Below are 16901 nucleotides of genomic sequence, written 5' to 3'. Positions count from 1 at the left end.
TCTGCGCTGCCCACGCGAGCATCCACCACTGCCCCCAGGTAGCATGACAGCCAGTGAATGCTTATTGTAACACGACGGGTTGCAGAGATGTCAGCATAAGATAACCTTGTAGGCTTTGGTGAAAATTGTCCTGACTGACCTCCCCACTTTTTGAGGCCAGGAGCCAGACTAACTGCTAGCAAAAATGGGGCAAACCTGTGGGATTTCAGAGATTATTTCTGCTTTCAATAGCAGAGGCTTTGCTGCAACAGTCATGGAGGTAGGTGCAATCTCGGTTGTTTCTGTGCATCCAAGAAGCCTTAGTGGCTGAATAATTTAATTGCTTTTCAGAATCCTCTCTTATCAAGTGCCTGTGGAAATGCTAACAGCACTTCTAGAAAATTCTGTAAAACCTTGAATATTTCCCCTCCTTCTGAAACAGCTCTGCTAAAGTATACCTTTTCATTCCTTGGCATGAATGAATTTCTATTAGTTCAGTCTTAATAGTATGTAAATTACAGTAATTAGCATTAATGAAAAATCGAAAGAAAACACTAGGAAGTTTCTGGAAAAAAAGCATAAGGTCAAAAGCAAGTACAAAAGGAAGGTAAGGTGCAGAGGTCCTGAATTACTTGTCCAATATGCACAGCATTCAAGCACATGCTCAGCTCTCAGCATTCATTTCAATTAAAACATGCCTGGCTGTCTCTCTAAAGCAGCACTGCAGGGATTGTCAGGGACTAAAGTTGCAGAAAGGACCTAGTTTTGAAAAACATATTGAGCATTAGCAAAAAATCTAACTATGCACACAGTACTTAACAGGCTTAAAGCCATCACGAGCTGTCTGTCCGAGAAATTCCTCACTCTGGAAATAATACTACACAAATAAAGGTCCTCCAGGAACTCCAGGGAAAGCTTTATTGCAGAAAAGAATGTGGTATTTCTCTAGCTTCTATAGACACTATGGATGATGGAAGTCTTTGCTTCTCTCTGCATCCTAAATTAGCTGCTCTGGAAGAAGCACATAGACTGTCTTCCAAGACTATCCAAACCCATAATGCCAGTAACGGCCTGACATCCCCTCATCACGCCACCACCTTTAAGGGCTCTTGACAGAGAATACTTCATCTTTTTTTCCACAGTAAATTAGCCCTCTGCTTCAAAGTTGCAATGCTTTAAGGTCAGCCACAGTTTATCCACTCTGTAAATATTAACAGGCTGCTTCTGTATGCATTAGGCTCTCTATCTGGGAAAGCGTTTGCAGTGCTAGGAGGTAACTTGTCATTACTGACTCTGCTGCTCATCTCCCACCAACAGCACCAGAGCAGCAGCTGCCAAGACCATCAAGGCGCAGGCAAGGAAAGCCAGTTTCAGGCTTCATTCTTTTATTACTAAATGGAAAGTAAACCTGCAGAAATGGTTTTCTCTATTGGTAATGTAGAAAATTAACAAAGCAAAACAAGAAAAAAAAAATCCACACTGTAAAACCCCCGCAGAGCTGCCAAACCCTATAAATGCAAATTAATTGACAAAAGAGATAAGATAAGCAGAGGCTGGGTGTGCAGAAATCCTAACAACCCAGTTCTCTGCACAGATAAGGTGTAAGTAACAACATGATCAGGCAGAGAGCTGGAAGCTGAGACTTGAGCATTTTATGTAAGTAGCATCACAGCAATCTGCCTTTTGGAGTGCAAGGGAATCTTGAGCCTGCTCTCTCCCACAGACCAGATAGCTGAATAAAAGAAATATGAACACCCCCCCCCGCCCCAGATTTACACTGTTTTAGTGAATGCTGGCAAGATTCACCTCGGTGCTCTGCTAATGCAAAGCAATTTTCCACCTGGGTTAATCAGCTAGATCAACTGAGCTTATAGTTGCTTTTGCTTAAAAGGGGAAACCAAAGCAACCAGGATATAGTAATTACAGTTTATTAGATATATTAGCATGCAGAGTACACTGATGTTTGTAGACATACATTTAAAGGTTTTAAAAGAAACTGTACCAGTGAAGAATATCAGTAAAGACAAACAATTTGAAGCACATAATTATGTTTTCCAATGCATGTTTATCTGTCCCTCATACTGCAATGTAAACACACACCTACTCACTCACATCTCCCAGAGCCTTCCACCTACTGAAAAAGATGGGTTTTGCCCAGCTGAACCTTGACAGAGGTGATAGAGCTCAAAATCCTATTAAAGTAGTACCTGAGTTGTTAGGTAGCTAGATTTGAGTGTACAAGTGCCTTGTGCTTAAAATATTATAGAAGGACTAAAACCTGCCAGAACTGCTTCAAGTCCAGGACAGCTCAGTTTATAAATAAACTCAAAGACCACTTTGGATTGGAAGGGACACTTGGAGGTCTGTCCTCCAGGCAGGGCCATCCCAGACCCGGCCAGAGATATGCAGGTTCTGGTTTGCAGTCTCATGCCAATGGTCAAACCCTTAAGCTCGAAGGTCGTGTTAAGGAGCCCTTAGCAAATTTTGACACAAGATGGCTCGCTACTCACCTGCAGATATCATTTTCGGGCTCCTCCAGTCCAAACTGATTATCAAAAGCCAGCTGGATCCTGGTGCTCTCCGGGGAGTGGAGCCGCCATGTCAGCAAGAGGTTCCTGGGGTAACTGCTGGGGAAGCGAGGACTGTGGATGCAGCCGTTCCCTGCCACGCTGATTGTCTCTTCTTTTCGGTACAAGTCTGTGAGGTGATTGCTCTCTGTTAGTAGTCACAACTTGTAGAAATTAGTGTGTTGTTCCAGTTACAGGAAGGCAAAAAACACAACAGTTTATAACACAGTACAAATTATTTGCATTTAAAGTCAATAAAAAGTTGGGCCTAGAAGCAGTTATTACTAATTAGGAAATACAGTGTACTTTTTCTTAACTCAATCACCTATAAACAATAAGAAAACCAGTACTCAACTATAGAGACTCTTTATTTTACACTAAATGTATCACTACTTTTACATTTATATCGATTATATAATTTTATTCTCACCATTTTGGTTTTAAAACAGAATTTAAACCTCAATAAAAGCTGCAAGCTTGAGAACAATGAAGTGAGACAGAGTGAAGTAAAAGGTAAACAGCCCTGCTTCCCAAATTTGGGGCTCTGGGGAGCAATGCCCTCTGAACAAAAGCAGCAACAAAAGGCTGCAGGAAAGTGCGTGTGAGTGAGTCTAAGTTTGTTTATTGTGCTTAACTTTTTTCTCCCAGAAGCATGTGTTAGGTCACATTTTGATTTTATTTATATGGTGTGAATCATTTGCTGTCAATGGATCATTAACACAAATAGCTATTCCACGCTTACGCCAATGTAACTGAAGTTAGAAACTGTCCCATCAACTGTCTTATTGGGTAACTTCAAGACAAATAGCCAAGTCTTTACTTAATTAAAATTCCACAACTTCTACCTAAGCAAATACTCAATTGTTCCTGAAGTTTACTTATACAGAGGTAAAGCCTCAGCTGCTGTAAATCCCTGGTTCCAAGGATAACAGGAACTGTGGCAAAACCCAGCTCTCTTAAGGTCAAAATGTCTTCTCAGTTGCACCATGCACTTGCATTGTTCAGCTGTTACTGATACTGGAATTTGGCTCCCAGCACCAAACAACTATTTTTTTGTGCATTGACAACTTTAGTATGGTGAAATTTTGAGGATCAGAAGGCTCCAAGGCAACATGCAGATCACGGCAGAGTTCAGTTCCCAGTTAAGACACTCAGATCTGATCTTCCACCTGTGAGACAGCTATCTGTGTTCCCCATGTGGTGTGTGGGAATCTCAGGCACAGTTCAGTTACTCACACAGATCTCTAACACCATTTAAGACATAGTACAGTTTCCTGCCTGGTCTCCATGAGGACAGCAAGGTCCAGCAGCACATCAAACAGCCCCCAGCCAAAGTCCCGTGGGAGCTGTGCTGTCTCACGGAGCCACCCGCATGTGGGTAAGCTAAGCCCCTTCTCAAATAGCTGGTGGGAGCTACACCCGGACAGGTCCTGAGTCAGTCACCCAACTGCATTGACCAAATTTCTACTTACTACAGAACTTGGACACTTGCTTTCATATAAACATCTGAACTCCGGTGTCCTAATCTTAAACTGAACATCACCCCCAGTACTCTGCTGAATGTCTGGTCAACCTCCAGTTCCACTACAAGCAACAGAAATATAAAACCAGTGCCTTCTCCTGAATTTGGCTACTGAGGAAAAGCAAATGGTGGGAAAATTTCTCCCACCAAGCCACTCTATGAACATTGGAAATACAAACCCAAAGTAAGCAACCAGCCACGGCCATCTGTCACACACAGGAATCAAAGTTTTCTCTCTTAAAATAAAATCTAATGTTTGACCAAAGCTTTCTAAGCTCTTTTTATAGAAGAAATATAGTTGTTTCATAACTGCTCATAGAAAACAGGAACCCAGAAAAGTAGTACAAACTTCATGGTAAGTACATCTACTTTTCAGGTTGCTTTTTACTGGTTCCTGGCTGTAAATACCTCCCTGCATGTAGCTGCAAGCAAAGTGTGGTTGTCTGTCAACAATTCATTGTACCCTTCTGACAGGGTAATAATTCTCGCTTCCAAACAACCTGAAACTTAGAAGAGAGAAGTCTGGGTTTCCTCTAAAAACTATCTCCAAAGATCTATTTGTGACATCTTTCTAAGATACTTTCATTCAAGATGCAATGTTCTCACACCCTGAGCCACCCTTTCTAAGGAAATAAGGCCCTGACTCCATAGCTCACCAAGTACACAACTAACCAGTTTTGTTTTGTTTTGTTTTGACCAAACAATTTGCATTGGAAAAGTGACAATTCAGTGAAAATAAAGACCACCCACCTATCAGTTTTGCTGCAATTTTCATCAGGAACATCTACACTCAAGTCTGTTTTCTATTTTATTTTATTCTGAGTAATATATTTTATTTTTTTTCGGGGGGGGGGGGGGAAGATGCCTCCCCCCCCCCCAATCTGGAATGAAACAAAATGTCCAGCCAAAACTACTGAGTTCTTACTGAAATGCTGAGGATCTTTGGAGTCTGAAAACACCCAGTACACCCAAGAGGACAAGATATTTCACAGGACTATGTCCAAAATATCCAAGAAAAGGGATAAAAATAAAACAGCTTTGATGAAAGCAAATTCTGCACTTCTGAATTAAAAAAAATTCCCTAAGTCAGAACAAAAGTTACAGCAGTAAAACATGGCAGAACTCATCCTATACCTGAGAGTACTTTGCTCATCTTTCTTGGACAGCAAATTCTTGCCATTTTCCCATTATCAGCATGAATTTCACTGTGTGGTTCAATGTGTTTCATGCTTCTGAGGGAAAGGTTCCCTTTTCCCAGCCAGTCCTAGTACAGGCTTTACTCTGGAGTTGTCAGCTGCTGAGATTAGAGTGCTAGGGACAGTATCTTTTAAATGTGCTCATATAAATATCCCCAAACAAAAAATCTGTGCACTTTACTCAGCACACCAGCTGACAAAGTATGTTACCAGCATTCCTGTACCCCAAGAAGATAGGCTCTGTCACAACTTTTCATTTAACTTAAACTCTGAATCCCACAGACCAGGGTGCTCTGCAGCAAGTCAATCACATCTGACCAAGATCAGTGATCAAATTTAATGGCTGGTGCAGCTCTGTAGTATCCAAGTTGAACAGGTAAATGAAGAAATAAAGCTGCACATGTTAAAAAGATTAAAAATCAAAGTACAGTGACTTGTTATTTTTATTATGGTAAATGCGGTAATTATAAAGTCATTATAGAGGAAAGGCTGGAGAGATGCATGGGAGACAATGCTCAGTATATTAAAATAGGAGATATAAAAATATTACAGTATGAAGATATGCCTTTTTCACAAAGGAAGAAAGTCTGTTTGATGTGAATGGCCATAAATACCATTTCTATAACTCACATGGGATGAAATGCAAAGCTACTCAGAGCCTTCACCTGAAACTGGGGTAGACTCTTGAGGAGCTCTGAAACAGCTTGATTGCCCCTTACCTGTCTCCCCACACACTAAATTACAACCCGAAATGGTGTAGCCAGGACTGGAACCAAAAGCACTAGAGTTTTCTAAGGAGATTTTCAGTAGGATTTTGCAGAGTTAACTGGTTTAGATAGACGTGGGAACAGAGTCAACCCAAACTTGGTTTCTGGAAGTTGGCCCCTCATGAATCATTAAGCACTTGGGAAACAGCTTGAGGAGATGTGAGCAACTCCTGTACTTCTTGTAGCAGCTAAGATGAGACTAAAATGACAAGACCTTTCCAAGGACACAAGCATTATCCTCATCAGAAACACTGGGGGAACTCATGGAAACCAGACACTGGCCATGCAGAAAGTAAGGAAAAAAACCACTTTAGAAAAGATGTAGGCAAAGGAAAAGGCAGTGCCTTTTTCAAGGCATGTTGCAATGCAATACACTGCAGTATTATACAGTGTCCTGAATGTCACATACTAACTTTATTCCATAATGCTTTATGGAAGTAAATAAAAGATGACAGTGGGTAATACGCTGCCTGTCACATTTACTAAAAAGCATATAAAATCATTTCACAATGAATAAAAGTAGGTGTTAAGTCATAAAGCAAAAAGGCCATTTAAGCAGTACACAGAAGGAGGATATTCTAGATGGCAGGAGCTACAAAGACATCTTTGTACTGGGGGAGGGAACTATCTCATAAGGAAGATGAGTGGGAAGGAAGCTGGGAGACATCTTTTGCAGTGAGGCAATTCCCTGCAGAGAGTCTGAACTGACTGGGAAGCAGCTTGCTCTATATTTTATTTATCTGAACTAATGTCTCTTTTCTTTTCCTCTTAATTCTTTCCCAGCCAGTAATTTTAAACATAATGGTATACATGGTAGTCCAGCTGTCCAAGTTAGAGGAGCTCCCATTTAAGTTCTCAAAGCAGCTGCATTTTCAGAAGTGCTTGCCCTCCTCTCCCTGCATGGAGGGCAGCTGGCTGTCAAACTGGGAACTGGGAAGTTCAGCCCAATATTCGGAAAACTGTGCTTGTCTCAAGACTTTCACCACCATGGGTGCCCAGCACATCCAATGTTTCCCCTTCCCAGCTAGGGCATGTTTTCCTAATGCCATGCTGCATGAGCAGCAAGATGCAGAAACACAAATTTCATCCTGCATTTGCTCTAGAAGCCTGCATTTCCTTGCAAGCTTTAGCAATGTATCGACACATTCTTATTAAAGCTACTCCCAGTCATGACATGCTTACTACAGAAAGAATTTAACTTTTATTATCATTCAACAGACAATGAATTCCTTCACTAAAATTAAAAAAAACACCACCAACAACAACCAAACCAAAAGGCAATTACTGCTTGCTAATAGCTAATCTGACATCTGTTCTTAGATATCCATTGAGAAAGGAGAGTCCGTAAGTGTCAGTTCCTTCAGAAAGAATAGGTCAGAGAATGACCTTGTCTAAGGTCCTAACCAGTAATATGAAATATTTTGTTCCACTTTTCTAAGGTTTCTGGAATTTTAGCCTCACTTCCTAAGGTGTTGGCTTCTGTGTAAGTTTGCTTCTGTCTTGTAGAAGTGGTTGGCCAACCTCAACAACTTTGATACAGTGGTAGAGGCTGAAAAGATACCATATTCTGACATGTTTTATGACAAGAAATATACCCTCTTAAATCCCATGGAGTGTAACCCAATGAGCTCATCCTCTGCTACAGCTGAGGAGAGAGTTGCTGGAAACCATGTGAAGCTCATTTTACCACTCATGAAACTATTTGTTATTTCAGGAAAGGACCTTGGGAGTTTGCACATGGGAGTTTTCCAGATAGAACCCTCCTCCCCCACGGCTGCTCTCTTTGAAACAAATACAGCGGTCAATGGTTGGCCACCAGTTTTTAAACAAATGAGATAACCTTCAGGGAGAATAATAGCGCTTCAGTTTCTTCAGTTGAAAATTGGCCTGATCTAAATAGCTGAATCCACAGAGCGAGAAGCAAAGAACAGTAAAATATTTTTGAATCCAAGCCACAAATCAGTTCATCTCAGGGACAGGCATGCCAAGCAAGCTGTATTTATGGCAGCCTGTTCAGATAGTCATTGGCTTTTTTTTATTCCCCCACCCTCCTGCAATAAGGAGAAACTTTATTTGTTATCCATATGGTTCTGTGTAAATCAGAGGAAAAGATGACAGAGGTCGAAATAGTGTATTCCATAGCTGGTCATGGCTTTTTGGGAAGGTATAAAACTGTAAGGTCATTTACCTGGTTAAAAATTATTTTTTTTGTAGTGAATATAAACAATAAAATGAATCCTAGCAAGTGAACACATCACATTTCTGCTCTCTAATGAAGAAAATAATACTATATGGTAGTACCTATCTTAGACATCTCTGTCCTTTTAAGGACAGAAGCCTAACACATCTAGGTCAGTTTTGCTCACACCACGATTCACCAGCAGTTCTCCAAGAAGGCAGACCAAGGGAGAGAAAGGGTTGGGATCACCAGTAATGAAACAGTAATAGCACAACCCTGGCCAGCCTAAGAATTGTAAATTGTCTCTTATAGAGGCACTAAGCTGATAATACAGTCATTCTGGTGTAAGGATGCATATGTAAAAGTATATTGGGCCAGTGGATCCAGTCCAAAGCAGTACTTCAGGTTGCTTTCAGCTTTATACAAGTTCAATAATCCCATTTATTTCAAGGAGACTACAAACTAACTCATAGTTAAGCTCATACTTAAGGATCAAGACCTAAATAAGGAAGCAGCATTTTAACACCACGCTATGTGTTACTTGTCACCTAGCAACCCAGGCATTAAGAATTGGACCCAAACCCTACTGGAGCTGATGACAGACTTTCAGTTTGGTTGACTTGCCTCTGAACTTCAGAGAAGCAGCTCCAGGCATCTCTTCCTTCTCTTATCAACAGGCCCTTTCTTTTTATCAGGAGCATGAAAGATACTCCAAGCATCATCAGAGTTCAAATCCAATGCATGGCCTGTTCTGTCACTGAGGCAGTATCAAAAGATGCTGTGTTCAGCCAAATTCAGACCTCATGTGCACTCACTCAGCACCCTCCAAATCTCTGAGCTGTGTGGAGATATTTGCTAGAAGAATATGTTTTATATCTGTATAGGATATATAAAAGCAATGAAAAATTGAGCTGTAGTTGAAAGAAGCAAAATTAGCCAGTGCAGAATATCAGTACAGAAGGTATAAGAGAATTAAAAAAACCCAGCCATCTAACATTCAATTCAGAGCCATCATCCATTTTATAACAGAATGGTTAGTAGTCTGCCTGTGCTTCTGTGCAGAGCAACCTCACAACTCTTCGTATTAGTCAATCTACGGTTGAACAGGACCTCAGCAAAGACCACTCATGAGAATATTAAGTGGGCAATTGATAAGGAAGTCCAGGCTTATAATTCATAGGGGCAGACTGTTACAACGCTTCTCACTATAATAAGCATTATTTTATCTGCATTTAATAATATTATTTGTACTGTGGAATAGGCACCATCATAACTGCATTTTAAATGCGGTACTAAAGAAACAGCCGCAAAATGAAGAACAGGCTGGACTGCATTTTGGTGGGATGAAGGCTGTGACTCTCCTTTGTCCCCTTTGGTGGGTGCCTTGCTCAGACTTCCACAGATGAACACCAGGAAAACAATTCCTTACTTATTTTTATGGGGATATCAAAGTCTGTGATGTTTGCTTTTTGCAGTGACTTGTGTTACTTGCCTTTATTTGACTTCTTGATAGAGATTTTGTTCTACATGAAAGAACATGCTGAATGTCTTATATTAAAGCAAAAGTGTCTACAGAAAAGTAACATATGTTAGGCCATGATATAAAAAAATCTTTAACTGCTAGTTCTTTCATGGGTGGTAGTGTTGCAATGCATCCCTCTGTTGGACTCTTAAACCAACAGCAAACTGAATGTATTTTTCTCTTGGGATTCCATAAATAAGTAAGAAAAAGTACATATCAAGAATGTATAGCTCTAATGATGTGGAGTAAGACTAATGTAAATAACCCCACAATCATGAGAATAAAAATACATAAACCCTTGAGAAACCATGAGAAAAAATAAAGAGGGAAATGAGTCTCCTGTTGCTGCAAAGAGCTTAAGGGAAACCTGGTAACTGAAGCAGAATTTTTCAGTGAGTGCTGACGCCTCCATGAGAAGGCTGGTACATAACAAACTTGTGTAGTGCCTCAGACAAGGTGATGCCAATTATAGACGCAATTGCTATTAAGCACGAATATCAACATCGGACTTTGGCTCACATTGTTTTGCAGAGGACTAGCGCATCGTGGACTTAGGCACTCCAAATTTTCCTGTTTAGGCAGTGGCTTCAAGTAAGCAGATCTTTATGGGACGCTTCCTTCAAATCCTCCTGGTGCAATGAAAATATACTCCTTTTTCATTTTCCCTTCATTATTTTTCAACTTTTTATGACCAAGCAAGGACTTTTTGCCTCAGAAGTCTGGCATGGCTCAAGTCTTAAAAGAGAATTTGTTTTAAGATATTGTTTTAGAAACTGTTTCAGTCAAGCACTCCTAAGATTCAACAAGATGTGGAATTTCCTTAAAGAAAGAAAAAAGTTGATAAAAGGAAAAAGAAAATCCAGTCAAAGGGGGAAAGGCTTCTCATGTTAAACATATTGTAGCAGACAGACAAGCAATTTCTGAGTGGAAGGTCGTATGTTAGAACATTAGGCAGTAAAAGGAGAAGCTCTTTCAAAAGACAAATTGAGGACATTTTCTCTTGTAACGTGAATTTCCTTACCCTTTATGTCAGTATTGAAGATCTGAAGTCTCTGGAAGGCAGTGCAAGGTTGGTTCTTAGAATAGAAAGTCTGGCAACAGTATTCTAGCAGAGATCGTTTGCTTGGACTGAATTTGCCATGGGCATACTTTTTGTCTTTTAAGGTCCATATATCAACTGATTGCACAAAGAAAGATAAAAGCTTGTGGGGATATTTCAGTCCCTTTAAGGCAGGTGTGTTAAAGACCTAAGTACCTTAAAGTTACCTAGATCTTTAAAAAAAACCCCAACCATAGGCAGATCTCACTGTATTAAAGTATGATTGTTGGTAGTCCTTCCCTTTTTCTGTAATAGCCTAACAGCTAAATCTCTTCCAAGGAAATAGGAGCCTGCGCTGTGATTCTTCTATTTGCTTGAGAGAATTCAGACTACTTCTGTCTCCTCTCAAGGGACAGATGGGTTCTGGATGCTGCTTCAAAGATGGGTTGTCCTTTTTCCAAGAAACCGTTAGGGGTAAAATGCAGAGGCAGTTCTTGGAGCAGGGACCAGAACCCAAGACTTAGCCACAAAGTAAAGATTCAGCAGTTTTTCTACTTTCTACTCCAAGGCACGCTGTCCCGGGTCTCTGACAGTTTAGACCAGAGCACACCACGGATCCCTTTTTGTCCCCATGCCTCAGCTTTCTTCTGCAGGAAACCACAGTGCTGGGGCAAAGAGGGCAGTAGACACTGAGGTCTTTTCCCAGCATGGAGGCAGAACACAAGTAGGTCCACAGGGATGGCTTTCCATCATTTAGGTAAAACCCCTGTGTTGAGAAACAACATTTCCCCAGTCTGGAAAGCAATTTAAGTCGTACATACTGAAAGTGCTGAGTACTTTAAGTGCAGAGGATCTTTCCTGTAATTGCTTAGGGTTTTCTCTGGAGGTTTGGCATCAGTATGCTGCAGAGCTGTCATGTGGGTAGATACTGCAATTTAACAAAGTTTCCAGGCACATTCATAAAATTCTTGGCTGTGGCCTTCTTTTATAGTTATGATCTTGCACCAAGGGATCATCTAGAGATTTCCTTAGTCCTGCACCAAAGAACAAAACTACATGCGGTGAAAGAGCAGGAGAGCTCATTCACTGCCAATATCTAGGAACCAGTGGCTGGGAAGATGATGCTCGTGTACATCAGCACAGCCCACAAGCTCAGGAGCTGCTGTGCCACATGCAGCAATGATCTCTCACAGCAGCACAGCCACATCCTGATCACTGTAAGCTGAAACCAAAATTGGAAATGGAGTTGGCTCCAAAGGTTTAATTTACACAACCCAGGTTCCCAAGTCCTTTCTGGAAAAACAGCTGTTTGGCTGGTTACCAAGAGGAAGTGATTGGAAACATTCCTTGTAGGCTGTGTGTGGGTGTCTGACAAAAAAAAGAAGAGCCGAAGAAGTTGTGGAGCTAAGCCACCATTCAGACTCTGCTCATATTGCTGCCCCATGCAGACACTGCTGCAGCCATCCCACCTGCACTCAGCCCCAGTGGTACAGGGCTTCATGTATGACTGGCTGGTCACAGCTCCACAGTGAGGGTAAGGATGTCAAATCAGGAGAATCACATCATTTTTAGTTCTGATTGTGGAATTTACCAGTCATTTGTGATACTGCATGAGTCGAGCCATCTAGTGCAAAACTTTGTTCTCTTACTGTGTCCTCATCACAGTGCCCAACACTGGAGGGGCAATGTAAAGTGTAATGTAATGTAAATTTTAAAAAAATGTAAAATAAGCAGTGTAAAGATACATACAGGTAAAGGTAATTTCGAGGTCAGAAGACTATTGCATTACAGTTCTCTGCTTAACAGTGGATGTCTCTGGTTTTGCTCCTTGTCTAACCTGACATGAACCTAATATGTTCATCATCAATTTTGTTGTTTTGCACTATGGAAACAAAGTGAGAGAAAACCTCTCCTCTGAAAAGTTTATAGTTTACAAGATAAAGGATGGAAGAACTAGAAAATCCAGAGAAACATTATTTATATCTTTCAGCAAACAAGGGAATGGACAAAGAATTAAATTTATCTTTCCAGATTTCTATTCCAAAGCCCTTATTGGGCAATGCCCTTAGAAAACCAGGTTTTGTTCTTTACCCAGAAGCTTCCTAAATGGGATGGGAAAACTATAAATAAGAATAGTAATTAAAAAAAAAAAATCAGTAGGTTACTTTCTCCTTTTCTAACAAATTAGGTCACAATAAAATGAAGATGTGCCTGGAGGTTTTCTTCCTGAAAGAAAGGTTTTCTGTCCATTTCACCCATTAAATAAATTCCACCTCACACATTTTCAGCTGAAAAACATGTGATCAGAGCAGGACTGGGACGTTCTGCTGCACATGTTCCCAAACCTTTTATAATATATCTCCCTACTCTTAAGTTTGTTAAGTTAGAGCCACAACAGATAATGCATGAGCAGATGAAAACACATTGAAACCTGTGTGGAGGAAATGATATTCAGGACTCTGCTAAGACTCCATGGGGAGCAGACATTATGTATCTTTATGTTCTGAACAGGGTTGAATATACTGTTGGCAAATCAAGAAGTAATTAAATAATCCTTCACTTTCATGGGCCTTCAATGAACTCTCACTTTTAAATGGAAAACTGGAGTCCCCCGTGTAATCACACTGGAGGCAAAGCCAAACTTCAAAGTTGTCCTTTGACTGTGGATTCAGTGAAACGTTTGACAGAAGAAGAATTGAGCAGTTACAATGATAAATTCAGCCAGCTTCAGCTCCAGATCTCTCCAGCAGGAACACGAAGCAGCACATTTCACTCCTCCAGCTTTCAGAAGACACAAGAGACGATGTAACATTAACCCGCAGACACCATCAGCACCCTCTCACCATAAAGCTTCCAGAGAAACATGGTGAACCAATGAAACTCAGTTTGCCCCTACCTTGCTGAAAGCCTAACGCTGTGCAGAAAAGCCTGTAGATGTCAGGGCAGAGGATATAAGGAAGAAATCTCAGGCTGTGCCTTACTCCTCTTGACCTAGATAGCATATCAAAAAAGCAGAGAAGCACACAACGGTGGTATGCTGGACACCAGTCGGGACTTTCATGCTTGGCTCAGGCGTGGCCGGAGTAGGTCCCTGGGAGCATGTGGGACCCAGCATGTGGAGACCAATGCCAGGCCACCAAGGCTTGCAGCCTGTGCGTAGCCCTATGTGAGAAGGTCCACCCTCCATCTTTGTTGGCTGGAGAAGTCAAAGAAGACTATTTCACTGCTGTCTCACCCCAGCTCTGTGCCGGTATTGATGTTGCACGTCTAGACGAACGTCATGTGCTGAGGTCCTGTCCACTAGAAAGGCACAGCTGCATGTTCACTACTTAACACTGCACTGAGCAGCTGTTTGGCCAGAAAGGAGCCTGATAAGAGGCTTATGTGACTGAGATACAAAGGGTGAGAAAGTCCAATAAACACAGTACTCTCACATCATTTCATTTTGTGAACACCCTGTATCAGAGCTATTGAAAGAAGACAGGGACATATTGCACCATTTTCTAGGAAAACTTTTTTTTACACTAATGCTTGAAATGCAGAAGGCTACCTTGGCACTCTGGACTACCCAAACAAGTGACTTTTACTCAGTTAGCTTTGCATATTTTCATGGCATCTAGGATTACAGTCCAGTAAGACAAAAATTTTAGCATCAGTCCATCTCTACTCATAACAAGAACAGAATATACGATGCGGGGGGTGGAGCTCTTTAGCTTCAGCAATCTTGAGCCAGATATTACCAGGTATAGCACCAAGAAAAGAAAAATAAATTCACCATAGTAATGCCTAAAACTATGCTTTGGTCAGCTTCCAGAAAAAAAAAATGAGGAAAAATAAATGTTCCTTTATTGCACTTAAGCTCAGAAAATAACAGTTACAAGCCACTTCACTCTTGCCAGGTTGAACCCTTGCCCAAAAGAGGAAAAATGTTAAAGTTCATGTGTTTGACACAAGAAAGAAAAGCAAAAAATCCAGCCTGGCAGAGCAGATATGAAAACAGGATTAATGACAAATTTGGTGTCAAAACTATTTTTCTGGTTTCTACTTGTTGGAAAGAATTCCAGAGACTTTTTTTTTCATTGTTTGTTTGCACTTCCAACCTGCCTCAGTCATTCCTGCTGCGTTTATCTTAGTCTTTTCCATGGAAACCATGGAAGAACAGTTCATCAAAAGATAAAATTTTAAATCTTTCTTGATTTAAAGACTTCAGAAGTCCTATGTTACAGCAGACACCCAAGAGTAGTCAATAAGATGGAATGGCAACAAGCATTTTTGGATTCCCTAAGGTGAAATGTTCTGGGTTTTTTTTTTATAGCTTGGACTGTAATTAAGAAAATACCACAACTGTGACCTTGAATATCTTCTAGTATAAACTATAATTAAATAACTGACATCTTCGGTAAATAACTGCTGCACTGTGTGTTACTAAAATCAGTTGTGAGTAGTGTCAGTAGTGTTTTATTCAGACAGCTCTGCACTACTGTCCTATCAGCTGCTGGCCTCTGTATTGATTTACTTGATTTAAAGTGGTTATTTTTTTTGCATTCTCAGGGTGCTCCTCGTCTCACAACAGCTCCATCTTTCTCAGACCCTCACTTCTGATTCATTACTTAGACAAATTTCCTACATCATAAACCTCATGAGCTGTTAGGAACACTGATTTGCTCCATGCTCAGCCATTTGTCCTCCCTGCTTGCAGCTGAAGCAGAGCAGCTGCAAGGACTGCTGAGATACTGGACTTGGCTATGGTGGTACTGGAGGGTAGCAGACACCAGCTCAGGGAAGCTGCAAAAGCACTGGGTGAATTGCACTGAGATGTTTCACCCCAGCTCATTCCCACACACCAGATTTGCCAATGCAGTCCTTGCCCTTTCAGTGCACAAGACGTGGGCCAGTGTTTCAGAGCTGTCACCCTCGCTGCGCTCCCTGAGAGCTCCCTGAGGGCTACGGATGGGATGGAGCATGCTATGGCAGCTGCCCACATCCATGCTCCCTCTCCCAGTGACAGGAGGGACTACTTTTCAAATCCACACTGACATGAGCAAACGCTACCAAGATTTGTGCAGCAAATATTTGGCAAGGTGAAGGCGGCCCTCCCTCCCTCCCTGCCGTGGTGCAGCAGGGTCAGTGCTGGCACCCACTGGCAGAAGGCAGTGGCATTCCCCAAAAGCAACAGGAAAACCTGAAATCCCAGCAGACCTGCAGGTTGCAGCCTGCCGAGGGTTTGTCTGATACACAGCTGCAAGGTAAAGGCCATGAGTCTTCCTGATTCATTCACTTTAATTAAGGGACTGGTAATCCCCCACCTGCCAATTCAAGCCTACCCATATACACATTTACTTGGTTATTTCATACATAAAGCTTTAAATAAAATGCCTTTCTTTTTTGTTCTTACTTTTTAATGGATGCAGAGAACCATTCTGTCAAGAAAGAAACAAATACTCCACTAAACCCACCTCAATGGACAATTTGTTTCTTCAATACAGCATTTAAGTAATAAAGAAAGAATAAACATAAAATTCTCCTAAGAAATAAAATGAAAACACCCTTAAAAAACACTTGTCTGAGGCATATTAGGATGCTAATAAACTCAGATCAGACATTTACAGACGAAGCTCTCTCACCAAATCCATTTCCATAAAGCAGTAAGACAACCTGCAACCAGATCACTTGCTTGTGTAAATCAGCAGCATCCTTACAGTGATCACAGCTATTTACACCAGCTGAGGATCTGACCAGAGCAGCAGATGAAAAGTGGAAGAGAAAACTGTAAAAGCAGGATGCAGAATCTGAGAAGGAGCAGGAGCAGTAAAAGCCCAGCGATACAGTGAGCTCATGAGAAATTGAACTAAATCAGCTCATAGTGATATCAGGGAAAATCCAAGGTGTGCCTCTCTGACATATTAATTAGAGTTGAAGAAATAATGGATGTTTTTCATATATAGGTTGAATTGGGGAGGGGAAGACTCCTATTTATATCAACATGGTATGAGTTGTTTGATCCAAAGGAAAACATTATATTTTCATGTATTTCTAAACAAATTTTAAAAGATAATATATCAATTTTTTTTTCATTGCTGAATTATCTTGTGGACATAAAAGTAATGTCTGAATTCAGCCAAATTTGTGA

General features: G+C 41.0%; 1 protein-coding gene across 4 annotated transcripts in view; it reads right to left on the bottom strand.

Annotated features, from left to right (window-relative positions):
* The window catches only part of PDGFD (platelet derived growth factor D), a 148560-nt gene that overhangs the window by 60405 nt on the left and 71254 nt on the right, over positions 1-16901 (bottom strand). For 2 of the 4 annotated variants that reach the window (XM_075050023.1, XM_075050025.1), the window contains exon 2: positions 2490-2676. In XM_075050023.1, coding sequence (XP_074906124.1) covers positions 2490-2676 — 187 coding nt within the window. Of the gene's footprint in view, positions 1-2489; positions 2695-16901 lie in introns of all 4 variants that reach the window. The other 2 variants (XM_075050022.1, XM_075050024.1) reach the window with 1 other exon arrangement.

The sequence above is a fragment of the Buteo buteo genome, chromosome 18, assembly GCF_964188355.1.
Source record: "Buteo buteo chromosome 18, bButBut1.hap1.1, whole genome shotgun sequence".
In the NCBI taxonomy this organism is placed as follows: Eukaryota; Metazoa; Chordata; class Aves; order Accipitriformes; family Accipitridae; genus Buteo; species Buteo buteo.
Note: the sequence above shows the minus strand (reverse complement) of the source record. Positions and strands in the feature narration are given on the sequence as shown.